Source organism: Opisthorchis viverrini (genome assembly GCF_000715545.1).
Source record: "Opisthorchis viverrini unplaced genomic scaffold opera_v5_119, whole genome shotgun sequence".
In the NCBI taxonomy this organism is placed as follows: Eukaryota; Metazoa; Platyhelminthes; class Trematoda; order Opisthorchiida; family Opisthorchiidae; genus Opisthorchis; species Opisthorchis viverrini.
The window spans coordinates 666,310-682,300 of NW_008751775.1; the positions used below are offsets into that span (position 1 = coordinate 666,310).

The 15,991-nt window shown below is 46.3% G+C and overlaps 3 protein-coding genes across 3 annotated transcripts in view; 2 read left to right on the forward strand and 1 right to left on the reverse strand.

Annotated features, from left to right (window-relative positions):
* Window positions 1–8,078, forward strand: part of T265_05985 (hypothetical protein) — a gene marked incomplete at both ends in the record, with an annotated part of 23,419 nt that extends 15,341 nt beyond the window's left edge. Inside the window, 2 exons of the mRNA XM_009171137.1 lie at window positions 633–1,157; window positions 7,373–8,078. Of these exons, the coding sequence (XP_009169401.1) occupies window positions 633–1,157; window positions 7,373–7,612 (765 nt within the window). The remainder of the gene's footprint in view (window positions 1–632; window positions 1,158–7,372) is intronic.
* A 4,813-nt stretch (window positions 8,079–12,891) lies between these two features.
* T265_05987 (hypothetical protein) overlaps window positions 12,892–15,991 on the reverse strand; it is a gene marked incomplete at both ends in the record, with an annotated part of 135,680 nt that continues 132,580 nt past the window's right edge. Inside the window, one exon of the mRNA XM_009171139.1 lies at window positions 12,892–13,566. Within this exon, the coding sequence (XP_009169403.1) occupies window positions 13,061–13,566 (506 nt within the window). The remainder of the gene's footprint in view (window positions 13,567–15,991) is intronic.
* T265_05986 (hypothetical protein) overlaps window positions 13,227–15,991 on the forward strand; it is a gene marked incomplete at both ends in the record, with an annotated part of 66,064 nt that continues 63,299 nt past the window's right edge. Inside the window, one exon of the mRNA XM_009171138.1 lies at window positions 13,227–13,437. Coding sequence (XP_009169402.1) covers window positions 13,227–13,437 — 211 coding nt within the window. The remainder of the gene's footprint in view (window positions 13,438–15,991) is intronic.

The following is a 15,991-nucleotide window of genomic DNA, read 5'->3' on the forward strand; positions in this document are numbered from 1 at the left end:
ATATATATATATATATATATATATAACTAGACGAACCTTGTGGTTGTACGGCAGTGAAGCATCAGTCCCAACACTGATGTTGCTGTCTTTGATGATGAAACACGGACCTTCCGGTCAGTAAATTCTCGCTGTAACCACCTGAGCCATCTCGCCCTCATATGTGGACTACATTTTTGCGGACACAGTACGTCTTGAGAAAAAATGAAAACAGCGATCGAAGATAGGCTTTGGTCACTGTACAAATCCGGTAGTAATGACAGTATTAGTATCTAAAACGAAAAGACGTGCAGAAAAAATAGGCGAAATATCAGGTGGTATCTAGCACAAAAATCCATCACACACTGCATACTGAAGTAAGTGCTGCGGACCAAACACAACAGTGTGACTCATAAAATTCTGTTCAAAAAGTTTCTGAAAGTAAAAATCCTGGCATTCGAATTTCACAGACACTTTATTTCACACTTGCCAGTTACTGTATAGTGTAGGCCTGGCGTCAACTTGGCGTGGATACTGTATTCACAATCCCTTTCCTTTGACTATTCCTTTTCGGAGTGAGGATTCCGATACCCACTGCTTTTTCCTTGTTTGATCTGTTGATTGCTTTTTTTCGATTCTGTTTCATCACTGCACAGGTCAATGATGATCTAAAGCGACTATTAGTTTCTGCCCTGGCGGGAAATTCTGACTTGGCCGACAAATTCGTAGATCTGACCTCGGACAATGCAAATCTTTCTGGTCGCAGTCAGGATTTGGCTGCACAAAAGGCTGTCCTGGCGGAAGCTGCGAGTACTGCGGAAATAGCGGCAGACGTCTGGCGCGCCAAATGCCTCGCTGGACGTGTTGTCGCCACGGAAGCTGCTAGACGACTTACTTTGGCTAACCGACAGACACAACTTACACGACATGCTTTGGCTCATCTTTTGGGTGAGAGAGCCCGAATTCGATTGCAGCTTGGACAAGCTGCAGGCTCGCTTCTCTCCATCTGCAGCCAGAAGTCCCCCGGTACAGTGGGCGCTCCAGTTCCCTGGGACACTCTCAGTCTGGCGTCACTATGTAACCACCTTGCCGCTCAGTTGCAGTCACTTGACCTGACCGGATGTTGCTCAAATCCGGTTCTCTGTCAGTCCGATACTCCTGGAGAACTTTTGGCGATGCGAGTGAGTTTCTACCTTTTCACGTGCTAGCTTCTTACAAACGTCGATTTGGTGTAAACATTAATTCGGTATGGTCACACTTTTGTTCTCTCTCACTTTGTTTCGTGTTGTGGGACTTTTTGGAACAAAGCAGGACATGATCAGGTCTTCTGAAACGGTTACTCTTTTTCACGAACCGGCCCTTACGACTTGTTGTGACTGTTCTGTTGGCACCATTATCACGCGGAAGATGACCTGCTTCGGATTTAGAAAATTGGTAACCATTTGAGTTAAATATTTATGAGAGTCCTAATGCCGTTAAGATGCGGGTTTTAGAAAGCGACACACTACGCGTGATCACATCGATTGGTTCATGAAGACATCACACAGTTGGTGAAATTCGGTGTGTGGTATTTGGGCTTGAGAGCTTCTGAACATAAAGCGCTTCCTTCACAAGTCATAAGTCGGGGAAAAACGAAGCTACTGTACAAATTGGAAGAGCAATACAGTGGTTCCCTGGAAGGTTTTTACGTGGAAGGGGATATTTTGCCTCTTTTAGGAGAGCTCTCACACCAGTTCTTTGTTGACGGAGAACACTGACGAGGTTGTACCGTCAGGGAGAAACGGATGGGGTTTGGAGTGTGAGCGCATCTGACTATATGCACGTCATATACTGGATAGAAACTGATTCTAGTGCCTTCATTGCAGTTGAATCGTAAGGCATTGTTCTCTGACACCATCTGTCAATGGATGATCGGACGCTGGCATATTTCTTGAGGACTAAGCCGACTATCCTCCTGGGCGACTTTGCTTTGACTACGCCTCCACTTTATCAGTGGTGGTTGAACACCACTATGGTTACCAACTGCAATGATTGTTTTCATACCCAGAGCCTGTCTTCGGTTCCTTCGATCGTCACATTTTGTGACATTGTCTGTCGATCAAAAGTTTTTTGCTGAACTCTAGCAACACTGCACGTCACCTATGAACACGCATGGGACTACGGCTTACCCTTACTCGAATTCATTTCCTTGGCTGATGTCGCCCTTACCATTTTCGTTATGAATCCTCTCTGAGATAAATCACAATGGCATGCACCATCCAGTGTAAAGTTCCGCGCAGGTGGCGAGATGACCCAAGTGGTTAGAGTGCGAATTTACTGACTGGAAGGTCCGTGGTTCGAACCCGACCTCTTCCTCTCGACTTCCACTTTCTAGGCTTGGACAACCCGGCAGTATCCCAGCCCTCGTGCAACCTTTGGGTGGCATGGCAGTTAGGCACCGAAAGGGTAATAGAGGTGAACGATTTGTTAACGCGCAGGTGTAGCTGATATGTCGCCAGTTTCGCATAGTTTCCGTAAGGCCATGTAGTCATGGCCGAGTCAATGACTGTCTGTGGTGTTAGAGATAAATTAGAAAGACCGGCTGAACTCATCTCTCCAAACAAACTTTTCGCATCATGAACTCAGGGACCTTGAAACTCTCAGGGCTTTCTTCACCGCAAGTAGAAAGGTTTCATTAAATGGAATGTTCTACAATGACCTATTTATGCAGAGTGGAGCGAGTCTGAATGTGAATCTCATATTGGTCGGTACTTCCAAATTGTAGGTTGGGTCACATTGTTTGCTTATGCCCCTCTGCTTGAGTCTTCCTTCATCGTAGCTTCAATAGCCCCGGTGTACCGATGTCTCACCTCTGAAAACTGATTGGGTTTAGATTTTGCTGTCAAACAACAGACAGTCGATGTTGTGTTACTGTAAGCGGAACGCTTTGGTCTTCGTAATCTGATTATTCAATAGGTGTGAATGAGAGTACGCAAATCTAGCTTTGTTCATTGCAATACCAAGACGAAATTCGAAGTAAACACGGTAGTAAGTGCTAACGAGAAGGCAAATATCCTTCAGTTCCAATATCAACACCTTTTTTGGTTCTTAGCTGCACTGCCACTTGAACGGGGCGTGATGGCTGAGGAACTATCAGATTGCGCAAGCCTAGACAGGAGCGGCTGTGTAGGAATTAGCTAAAACCACGAGCTTTCATGAGTAAGTTCGCGTCTTAACCACTGAGCTACCTCGAGCTCAATACCATTCATTGGGTCTCGAATCATGGGCCTGTTGCTGTTATCTGAGTTGTCACAGACGCACAAGTACACTCAGACTCCACACCACACCTTTGCTTATGTACTCAGTGGTTAGCGTCTGAGTGAGTGGACCCGTCATGTGACTAGTTTGATGGATCCCGGGGTTGGGGCGCAAACCTACTGACCTGAAGGTCCGTGTTTTGAACCTAACCCCTGCTTGTCGACCGCTCCTGTCTGGGCTGGGGTAAATTGGTAGCATCTCAGCATCGTGCTTCAATTTGGTAGCGTGACAGCTAGGCCCCGGAAGGGTGCTACAGCTGAATGGTTTTTCCGCATGCCTTTACTGCTCGTGGATCATGAATCCAGCTCGTTCGCTGTAATTCCCTAATATTCGGTGGTCTTCCAGAATTCTATCAGATATCCAGTTGGCCATTTCTGGAGTTCACACTGTCGCACTGACCGCGCTGCATGTTCTATCTGAAGATTCTGAGTACGATGGGCACTTGACTCTCCGCATGGATGGGAACTTGTTCGTGCTCAAAGTTCACCCATTTCGTGGACATGATACTCTGTGAAAACGAAATGTTATCCTATTGAGATTCGGTGGCTGAGATTATAAATTTCCACTATTTCTGTTTACAGTTGCTAGGCCAGCGTCCGTCTTATAGTCCCATTTTGGGGTTAGTAAAGAAGTCAGCCGTACACTGTATACATACCCGTATATGTTTGAAAACGTGTTCGCATCCTTGGGCCGAATTTTGAGGGTCTCAAGGAGCAGGTCCATCAGATGTTGACATGTTAGGGACGAGATGGCTCAAGTGGTTAGAGCGCGAGTTTACTGACCGAAAGGTCCGTGGTTCAAACTCGACCTCTGTCTCTCGACTTCCCCTGTCTAGGCTTGGGCAATCTGGCAGTATCCCAGCCCTCGTACTTCCTTCGGGTGGCATGGCAGCTAGGCACCGGAAGGGAAGGGTGTTAGAACGACTTTTTTTACGATGTTGACATGTGTTTCCCATCTTTTGCATAATATTTCATTAATGTTGCTGGTTTGTTTTTTTGTTTTGTACGAGTAATTAGCATGTTCCAGAATTCTGTGATCGATCCAGACGAGCTGGTGCATTGAGAAGAACCACTAATTAAGAACTGTAAAAATTTTCAATACCTCCATGTCAACATGTCTTCCTTGTGCACAACTTCTATGAGAAGGCCATTCGTCTAGTAAGGAATGGCATCCGTTCTCGTGGCTTTGCGGTCGCAAAGCCTCATTATCACCGTACGCAGTGAAATGAGGATTCTTTTTCTTGATTAGGGTTGAATACAGACAAGCTTGTAGTGGAAGCTGTCACGTGCACTGACATTTCGATTACAGCTGGGAGGTTTCTCTCGTGGTATTAGGGGCAAACATTATAAGGGGGATACGGGGGACACCAAATGAAAGGAAGAAGGCCTTCGCTGCGGGGTTGTTTATTAGAAAATGCCAACTGGCCGGTTACAGACCATTGGACAGGGAAGCTAAACTCTCATTTGCATCTCATTTCCAAAAACTGGACATCCGTCTTCTCCTAATCGCGTCTTCTTGAACTTTCCTGGATATTCATTGACTCCAATCATTCCTCGCTCAAATCCAAGCAAATTCCACAAAGCGACTCCACAAATTCCCCAACAGATCTCCCCTTTTCAAGAGATGCAAAGCGAAATTCCACGAACAACACATTTAGCCGGTTAAGCTGAACGCAAACCGCATGCGGTATTTACTGTTGAGCCCTGGGGTCCTTCGGCCTGGCTTAATGAATGCCGGTTGGTTGGTATCCCATGGGGATTTTCCTGTTGACACTGGTTGTACACGTGGACGCTTGTACATAACTATGGGAAAACAAACAGCTTTTCCCTGGGCCATATACACTACTGTGGATTATTTCGTGGATCCCGTGTAGACCGGAATCAATAGGATCGGCAGGTCAATTCGCCGAGGCATGTTGGCAAGCACCCACAGGCCTACGAATGGTGGCATGAGCGCTAGCACCGCACTAAACAGTGAGCTGCCAGCCTTATCCCTCAAATCCTATGCGTTTCAGTGTGACAGCACACAAGGTAATCAGATAATCAGTCAGCTGTAACACCCTTTCGGTGCTTGGCTGCCATGCCACCCGAAGGAAGCACGAGGGCTGGGATACTGCCAGATTGTCCGAGCCTAGACAGGGGAAGTCGATAGGCAGAGGTCGGGCTCGAACCACAGACCTTCCGATCAGTAAGTTCGCTCTCTAACCACTTGAGTCATCTCGCCCACAGCACACACACCGCATCTTACCACACTGATATCCGCCAACGGATGCCCCAAGACGAACCACCACTGTTATTCAGAGTAAACTGGTGGCCCAAATTCAGAATGAGCATAGTTCAATCATTTGACTTGGAGCTAGATTACTCAGACTCATCGATCGATTGTTTATGACTGCTACAGTGGTCGTGTCTCGAAAACCCAATTTCACTCATGCAGGTGCGTCCACAGGCTGCGCAGTCTCATACGTTTATCTGTTGATGGATTAGTTCAATCAGTTTGGCCAAGTACCGAGCTAGTTGATGCTATAGTTCTCCAACCGTAGACAAAATTTGCGTGAGTGCAACTCCATTCTTATGAGTTTTCACCTTTTCTTAAACTTTGAAACCCGTTTTACAATACGGAACGATTCTAGTAGCAGAACTGTACACCTGACATGTTGACGGTACTTTCGTCGTTTCGGCTGTAACACCCTTCCGGTGCCTAGCTGCCATTCTACCCGAAGAAAACGCGAGGGCTGGGATACTGCTAGGTTGCCCAAGCCTAGACAGGCAGAGGTCGGGTTCGAACCACGGACCTTTCTGTTGGTAAATTCGCGCTTGAGTCATCTCTTGACGGGAATTTACATATTGTTGAATCGTTTGAACAGGATAACAGGCTAGTTTACTTCAAGAATACTTAAATGCTTGTTCACAATTGAACACAAAACATTTTTACGTCCTGGATATGAGTCTAAAGAAACGGAGATATGGCATACTGTCACGCCCTGCGTTGTGCAAGCCACTGGACAAAAAGCTGAATTTCAAACACTGTTGTTCCTTGGACTTTAAACGAACGCACATCCACGCCGTGTATTTCAGAGTTTGCTTAGTTCTCTTTGAAGAACTGCCAGATGGTGACATTAGACGTCTCTCTGCATTGTTGTTCAAACGGTATCCTCCGAAATTCACCATGAAGTACGCCGAGTAGACCAGAAGACTAAAAGAAATCGGTTTCGTCTGCAGGATGAACTTATTTATTACGTTGCCTTCAGAGGCAACGGTTGACCGTTGAAACTACTAGTCGGGAGGTCGCAGGTTCGAGGCTTTCTGGCGATTTGTGAGGTGTGCACTGCTGATGATTCCCAATAAGAACGAAACAGCCGTGCTTCCCGGCTCTCGGCATAAATTATTAGCTTTTCACTTACAGAACAAAACGAAATGAGTTCATTCTCACGGCCCACATGTCTCGCTAGTCTTCCCAGCGTGCGGTGTGGTTTCTCATGCGTTCCTATGCACGTGAAATCGCAGCCAGTTACGTGCACAATAGGGAGCTGCGTTGGCTGGCCGAGACTCGAAATCTGACTATTTTTAGGTGGTTCGGGACGGCTTGGTGGTTAAGACGCGAGCTTACTGATCAGAAATTTCGTGGTCCGAACCCAACCTCTGCACCTCTACTTCTCTTTCGTCCTGGGCAAGTTTGCCCGCGCTTCCTGGCTCTCATTTTTCCCTGAGGTGGCATGGCAGCTACGAACCTAAGGAGTGTTGGAGCTGAGCGATTATTTGTCTTTTATTCATTTTAAGATGAGTTGGGGCGGATGAAATCATAAAACTGGGTCGCTGTAATTTGTGTTTTGTGCATCGTACACGTGTTGCTAATATTTCTTTCTTCAGAACTAACTGAACTCAGTGTTTCCGAGATGGCCGAAGTGGTTAGAGCGCGAATTTACTGACCGGGAAGGTCCAGGTTCGAAACTGATTTTCAGAATACTTTACTATTGTTTCATATCGTTGGTTCGTATGCCGGCTGTTCCAATGCCGTAAGGAGCTGTTCCTACTTTGAGCTATACCTTTTGTTGCAAGTAGTTTGCTTACATTCGAGCATGCTCTTCCTTGCTTTCCAGGTTCTCACGAACACACTTCCTGAAGAAATGCTTGTGGCTCGCGAAGGCCACCAAATACAAAACTCACAACTCCAACAGAAATCTGATCTACCTACGCTTGTACCTCCGATTACGCCATCCGACTCGAACGATCTGATCCAGAAGGCGTTGGATGCTTTCGCCTCCACGCGATTTCTCGGCTCCGATACTCCATGCATCGCCAATTGTCGTGGCTGTAGAGGAAACGTAACCGTTGTTTGAACTACACTGTCTTTCTAGCACACGACCATCGTGTTGTTACTTTCAAAAGGGGTTTCCTGTGATTCCACTGAGATTCTTCTTTTATCTCATTTCAAAACAGTGCTAAGTGGTGCGCTTCACTTGTCCTGTGACGTTTATTGTCCACTGTTTTCATGGTCTGGTATACACCACCACCGTCCATCCGTATGGTTTTGAAAACGGCACTTTCTTTGGTCACGAATCGCTTATTTATTCTGGATTGACATTTCCCACGAGTGGGCTCATGAACGAGGAGAATCTTTCGACCTTCTACCGAGTTTCACCCTTTCTTGTGTGCTTTTGTGCATCAGCGATCAAATCCTATCCGTTCCGTTGTTGTTTCCCTTTCACTGGGCCCTGGCATGTCGAACCATAACATATTATTCCATCTTTCCAATAATTTCTGTGACAGGACCCGCTGTTTTTCTTCTCATGCTATAGATCCGGAAATGCTCCCCTGTCGAGTATCTATTCCATGTTCCGGTTTTCTATGGACTGAGGTAACTGGCTCTCCGAGCAATAAGGTTGACCAACCTTCATCGCACAATCCGCGTTGTGGCATACATTGAGGCGTTTTCAGTCTCATCGGTGGTTCAGTGGTTTCGACGCAAGCTTACTGACCGGGGGGTCCGTGGTTCGAACACGACCTCCACGTCTCGACTTCCCCTGTCTAGGCTAGGACAACCTGGCAGTATCCCAGCCCTCGTTCAACTTTTGGGTGGTATGGCAGTTAGGCACCGAAAGAGTGCTACAGTCGAACAATCTCTACTGCTCCTCTAGATTTGGGTGACCTGACAATCTCTCGTCCTCCGTGCTTTCCCGGGTGGCATGGCAGCTAGGCACCGAAAGGTGCACAACAGATGAACCATCATGGTTAGCCTCGTCGGAATGAGTGTATGAGCTAATAACTAAATGACAACCAAACCATTAAAACTCCTCCGAATACGCCTTTGTAGAAAGCAAGCATCTTCGTTCTTATCAGAGATAGCAACTGCTTAATAAAATGAAAGTAATTCAATGTGTATTTTGCAAACGACCCTTAGAGCCATGCTATCGTTATATACAGAACATCTTGGGCCAGGCGTGTTTCGGTTTCTCGCTCCCGAATTTCACCTTGGATATGTTTTCCGATACTGCGCCTCATGTAACGCGTCCACGTTTTCATGACGCGTCTTCCTTTCTATCGATTCATGTACATTTGGCATCGTTTTGGTCACCTCATTGCACGTTTGACCTGAACAATACTTGTTAGAAGCGGAGTAACTAGGTCGGTAGCACACACTGTTTTTTTCTGGTGATCAATAAAATATCACTATATATTGGTCTGCTTTTAGAGACAAGACTCATTGGACCAACCAAAATCGTCTTCTGTTGAAGAGAATTCACCCTGAAGATGATGTAACACACTTTTCAAAGCATTATTCCTTTCTCATCGGTTCCTATTGCTCCAGAATCGGGTTCTTTTTTCCGCTACGAATGGGTTCTACAAGGCCACCAGTTCGAAGCTAGAGAAGTTTCATCAACACTATCGTCTTCCAGTACCCTGTCTGGTGGAATAGCAGTCGGTACAGAGTAACCTAGTATGTATGGCTTCTAAACGGCGTAATTCACTTCTGGTCCGTCGATCAATACTGACTTGGCGTGAACCAATCGAACTGGCCCAGGCACAGTTCCCCTACTCCGTTGTTCCTGCCGAGACATGTGAGCATTCTCATATCGCACTGATCAATTCGGGTAACCAAAACGACCCGCAGCGGTCGCATAAACTGATTTTTCATTCACCGTTTTTTGACACTCGTTGTTCCTTACAAGAACGAAATCACGTGATCAGGGAAAAGCTTAGCTTCGTGTAAGCGGTTTTCAATGGGGAATCATGAGACTGTAAGCCAACCGCGGTGACTTGATGTCCTACTCTACCCCGACTTACCACGTCATTGCTGAGACGGCGTAAATGACATTTTAACTGTATACGGTTTTTCGGTTGTACTTTCTCCGAAATTGAGTCTTGTGGATGGTTGCAACAGGATAAATCGCTTGTTATTAACGCGTTTGGATCATGGATGTGATAAGCTTCTAGCTGGCAGTCGGTAACTTATAGCGGTCACTCATCCAAATCACGTGACAATTCCTGTCCCACTTGCAACCTGAGCCGACAACATGACAACTTCCCACCTATTTTTGTTTACGCGGCTACCACGTGCGTCACGCACCAGGCTTACGAACTTCAACACATCAGGTCAAGTTGTATTCGTGTTCGTGTAAGCATCCAACAGGAAGGGACACCGCCCTCTTCACACTGCACACAATAAACAAGCATACAACTCGTACAAACACACGCGCACATGACAGGAAGTCAACCGAGTTCCACATGTCTCCACGGCTAACTACGGAACACGTGTTGGAGCTATACTCGTCTGAACTTTCGCATTGCATCTATATTTTTCAGTCTCACATCACTCTCGTTTTGAACAGTCGTCCTCCTGTCCTGGCGCAATTATTCATGTGAATCCACACCAAAGGGGGGGGGGAAGCACTGGACTCGAGTTTCGCTGTTGTTAGAGCTCATCAGCAGTGCATATCCATCACAAAACCATCACATGCATCTATATTTATCAAAGTGCACCTAATTATTATACTCATCATCGTTCTGGTTAGTGCTTGTCACCTGTTACTCAATTGAATTACGTCACGATTATAGCACTAACAAGCTCCAGTAAACTCATTGGCTGTTGAGTCGCAAGCGTTTCGTCAACATACGAGGAATCAGTGCGAGGTGATAATGTTTTCTCATTTGGCGACGAAACGTTTGCAAGTCAGTTGTCAGGCACGGTGAACAGCTTACCAACCACCTAACAAACAACTAGTAATTTTAAACTAGAAGTTGGAAAATTTACAAGTGGTGCGGTCATGATGACTGTTTGTCGACTTGAGTGAGTGACCATCCGCTTCATTGTCACTGCAAGCATGACGCATCGGACTAGGCTAGAGAGGAAAAGTTCCCTTGCACCTATATATTTGTAATATACTACTCATAAAGTTGCTGAAAATCCGTCGACAGCCCACGACTGATTTCGCCCTTCTTGGAGCTCATCAGGTAGCCGCAGTTCCCTGGTTTCCATCAATCATATGGTCTAATTAAAACCAAATTGCACGAAATTAGCGAATATACACTACACTCATTTGCAAACTAATTTGTTTTTTTCGAGAGACTCACCTGGAACCCAGATGAATCTCTCGTTTCTGACGTATCCAGGCAACTGAATGTGCTGTATCAGGCCGCCTCATGTTTCCCTTGCACCTGACTGGGCCGGTTGGGAGCAGTTGCTCCGGAAGGTACCTCAATCGAATATGAGCATGCGCACTTTATTGTCAGAGTAGCTATTGCTACTGTGGAAGAACATTCAGGAGGGGTTCCGACAAATTTATTGGGGCCGACGAAATGTGATCGCTGTGGAGGAATGGTCGCCTCAGAGAGAGAGAGAGAGATTCCGGTACACTTGGTTTGGTGATCTTTTATATCCTTACAATACTAGCTGAAGACTGCATCAGTTCCATCGTCTTTCACTAGTAATCGGATTCCCAGTTGGTTAGATAAAAGGTTTAGGGTCACTTGGAAGGACAAAAAATGACAGGTCGGGGTCATCTGTCCGGAGGCCATCCGCCCCTAACACCCGAACAATACGTCAATAGAACGGGTGTGTCACGTGCGAACTACGGACCAAACGAACGCATGCCGTGACTGGTCAGAATGCCAGCCAATCTGGATCGAGCATCTTTAGCTCGACGCTTCTAGCCCCCTCACTATCTTGTGGAACAATCTGTGATACAGTTGTATGTAATGTTCCTTTGTCTCCACGAAAGGCTGTCTGAAGCAACCGTGCCTTTCGGTACACCATAGTGGGCGGAGCAGTAAGCCAAGGGAGGGTGCAGAGTTGCACGACCATTCAGCAAGCCACAGCATTATTTTGACTTGATCAAACAGCAACATGCGACTCTGAAGCGCTGTCCACATGGAAGACCTCATCAGAAGTCGAGCGGACGTTGGTTCAAGTAAAGAATGGTGATAAAAAGCAGTCTTGTTAATTGGCTATAGTTTGTTTAAACTGGTTGAAAAGCATGGGTTTATCCTTGATGATGGACATCATTCTGATACACATGGGACGTTTGGGACAGCAACTGTCGAGAGGAGTACACTCTTTGAAGAGACCATATTGATTCTCCTATCCATTGATTTAACTATCTCACAGAGCGATTAGCTGAACCAGCGTGAACCCGTGACGGAAAAATTGAAGGTAAGTGCGCAGTTCGTTCCCCATATAAATGACACAGTCAAACAGTTACAAGAGTTGTCTCTACAGTGGACGATATTTGTATCGCCTCATATGACCATTCCCGAAGCAGGCATGCGAACTGGTAACCTGATCTCCTCGAGTATGAATACCATCTAACTGAAACGGTAGCTCACACACCGGAGGTGTACCGACTCAATTTTTTTGTGAATCAGCTGATGCGATCGATCGGTGGTAGTCTGAATTGACACATTCTCAGCAATGTCAACAATGCAGATGGGTTGCTGGTTTCCTCTTGGACTTTGCGGTTACCTTGTTTGCTGGGTGTCTGTTCTGACGGCTAGAGCACCAGCCTGACAAAGTTTGTGCACGTTATTCACTTAACTGCATCGAAGCAGCTATCTTTTTTTCATGGTATCCTAGGCTTGTGCAAACATTCATATTTTTGGACTCGAGACTGATTTGTCGTGGAACGGTCAATAAACAACGCCTGTAAAGATGCTAACCTGATAATCAGTTAGGGAATCAACCGTCGTTATGGTGCGTCCTTGTGTTTTGTGAACCCTTCTGCTTAGACCTTATAAAGAAATGCTTCTCAATGGCTTTTTAATTGTGATATTGACAAGTTGGTCTATGACCATACATTGACTCTTGTGTACAACGTTCATTCGGCTGTAACACCCTTTTGGTGCCTAGCTGCCATGCTACCCGAAGGAAGCACGAGGCTGGGATACTGCCAGGTTGCCCAGGCCTAGACAGAAGTCGAGATGCAGAGCTCGGGTTCGAACCACAGACCTTCCGGTCAGTAACCGGAAGCTTTAACCACTGAGCCATCTCGGCATTTATGTCTGTACATCACACCACAGAAAAGGTACCGCTTTGCATGAAGCGTAACGCAAAAAGAACTATCATGACTTACCCCCTTCTTACAGACTAGTACTGGCAACAGTTTCGAGATAAGTAATACATTCTTTTTCACAGAGATCGACTCTCAAATGAATAAGTCATATAATATACCGAAAAACGAAAGCTCAAATAACAAGATCAACAATAGCGATAATCAAAACAAGTGATCCCAGTAACTTGGGTCGCGCTTGTATGCACCTTCCACACGCTGTGTTCCACCAAGCATTTTGATTGGTCACGAAATTGAACTGTTGTCTTCTGACAGCGCTCTGTCTGAAATGGCGAAATACCCGGAAGTACGTCTGTAAATCATTACGGGCTTTGTATTTGTTTTCGAAACGCGCGTTCCCGCATCGATCGCAGTGGGCGCTTGACCCACGAGTTCCGCAGCATCATGAGTAATGTTTGGGGAGCTGTGTTTTCTATCAAAACTGAAAGGTACACCTTTACGTTTCCAAGCCGACCACCAAGATGGTGCGACAACACAAGGTATGCTCCGGTTCGGCTTATGTGGTCGGTTCATTGTGGCTTCCAGGGGGCTAGGTGAGCCGGATCTGGATGACGCCGAGGGAGCTGTTGTGTGTGTGGTATTCATTGTTAGAGGTATGGTCGGTAAGTCTTTTACACTCCCGGGAGTGCTCATGTTGGATCGGACCGCGTTGAGGTGTTGTAAGTCAAACACATCGGCTTGGGTGGTGTCAATGAAGTCGGCTATACGGAGACTGTCGTCCAGTGGAATTTCTGCGCGAATACGAAGTTAGATGAGGGTATGAAAGAATTCCAGAATTACATCAAGTGGCCAAGGGTTAAATCAATTAGGAAAAGTTTAAAAGCGATCGAGAAGTCGTCGTTTCAGAATGGTCTCGTTGGATTATTTGTTGAACAACGTTTCGCCTTTACCACAAGCCAACTAGCAGTCGGAAACTGTTTGCCGGCCCTTCCCAGGCCGACATTCCCAAGTACCTGCGCTTACCTGATGAGCCCCAAAAAGGGTGAAACAGGTCGTGGGCTGTTGAAGAATTTTCAGCAACCTTGTGAGTAGTTTCCTTTGCCTAGTAAGATCCCTAAGCCCAGAAGTAGTTGGTCGAACAGTAGTCAAAATTGCAGTTAAAAATGGACTTTGACAAAACGAATATCCGAATAGTTTGATTAGACCTCATTTAAGAAGGAAACCAATGGGGAATCGATCGGGACTCCGTATAGACCAGACACATCCGAGGTTATTCGAAAGAACCTAACTACAGCCAGTGTAAGAGGGGCGTTCCTTGCGTTCTTCACTGGTGCACTCGAAGGATCAACTCCGATAGGTAGACCTCGGAACTCCGTTTACAAAACCATATAGGACGACTGCACTTGTGTCTATATAGGGCAGACGGCCGGAGAACTCATATGAGAATCGGTGAGCATAAAAGAGAAACTGAGAGACTACCGAGAAACAAAGATGAATATGGGGCACCATGAAAGACTCAGCAGTGACTGGGCATGGATTCGAAATGGGACAACCTCGAAGTTTTGTTGCGGAAACGGTAGAAATCACCAAGAAACTCAATGTGAACAGAACAAAATGCAAAAAACTAGCTAACATGCGGTTGGTGGTTTTTGGATCATCCAGACTGACATTTGTCGATGAGCGGTATGGAGTAATCAACAAAAGTGGCCCAAGTACAATGTGCATAGCCCGAACCGACCAAATTTTCGAGTAACCTTACCTCTCTTCTGACCATTTGCCAGCCCATACTGGCCGACAAAAAGTTGTGGATGTCACCAGAATGATGTTAGATGCCTCAGTTCATCAATAGCAAGACATGGGCACGTGCTGTGACCTCGTGAGGAAGGCTTAACAGTGACCAAGTCGAAGAGGATCGTGCTGATCGGGTCTTCTTCCACCTTAGGACTCAGCCATTCCGATAATATACTCACTTGGTTCGATAATTCGGATCAAATTTCGGAAAAAAGGAAATCGTTCAGCTCTATTACCCTTTCGGTGCCTAGCTGCCATGCCACACGGAGGAAGCACGAGGGCTGGGATACTGCGAGGTTGCCCAAGCCTAGACAGAGGAAATCGAGAGGCAGAGGTGAAGTTCGAACCACGGACCTTCCGGTCAGTAACTTCGCGCTCTAACCACTTGGCCCATCTCGTCCCATAATTTGTGTTAGATGCAAAACATTATCCATGTATCAATTCACCGCTCTTTCCCAGAATTTTCTTCAAGTGATAGGAAAGTTGGCCTGGATAAAAACCCTAAATCGCTTCGGATCGTTGATCTGACGACTTGATCGGATAAATTATCCGGCTTTGGACTTTTGTTGGCTTACAATACCGTACCACGAGCAGGCTTTGCTTTTTACCTTGGTGCACATCACTCGATGTCACCATGCCTATCAGAGCTTGTTGGGTGACCGTATCTGTCAGTATGATGAACAGTCTGGAATCAGTGTGAATTCGCTTATATAGTTTTGCAATTGATTTCGGTGACGTTTTTCGTTGACAACTCTGTCATTTTAACACCAGAGTTGATTTCGTCCAGTGGGCTCTGTTTTCGTCATTCATCTCCTGGGTCATACCAGCCATACGTCGGCCTTTTATATCTTTCTGTCTGTGGGCTCTTTCACCCAGTTTGGTCTTTGAACCCGAAGCTTCCGACTGAATGCATAAAATGGCTGCTAAATACTTTCGCGACTGGGGCCAGAAGTATTTCGCGGCTGCTCTTGCCGGTTCTCCTACAAGCTAGAAACTGACAATAAGAACGCTACTGATATCGGTTGGCAGCCGTATCTTGTAGTGTCTCCAACCAGGCCTAGTGAGGATCCTGGAAGGCGACTAGCACCGACAGCACCCAAGCGTTTCGTGATATCCTTCATACTCCTCTGGAAAGTCAAGGATTGGCCACCTCTCTGTTTACGCCACTCTGAGTTGGGCATGGAAAACAGCACTCTCTTTGGGAAACGACGGTTCGACATACGCGACACATGTCCCAACCAACACAGCTTCTGGTGCTGGACACATTCTTCAATGGAAGTACCCGTTGCACAACCGGAAACTCGCTTTCTGTCTGCCTCGATACGGATTCGCCGACACCAACCCACACGAGCTATGGTTCTGAGACAACGATTGTCGAATACCTGAAGACGTATCAGTTCCGCTGCTCGAATAGGCCAAGTCTCA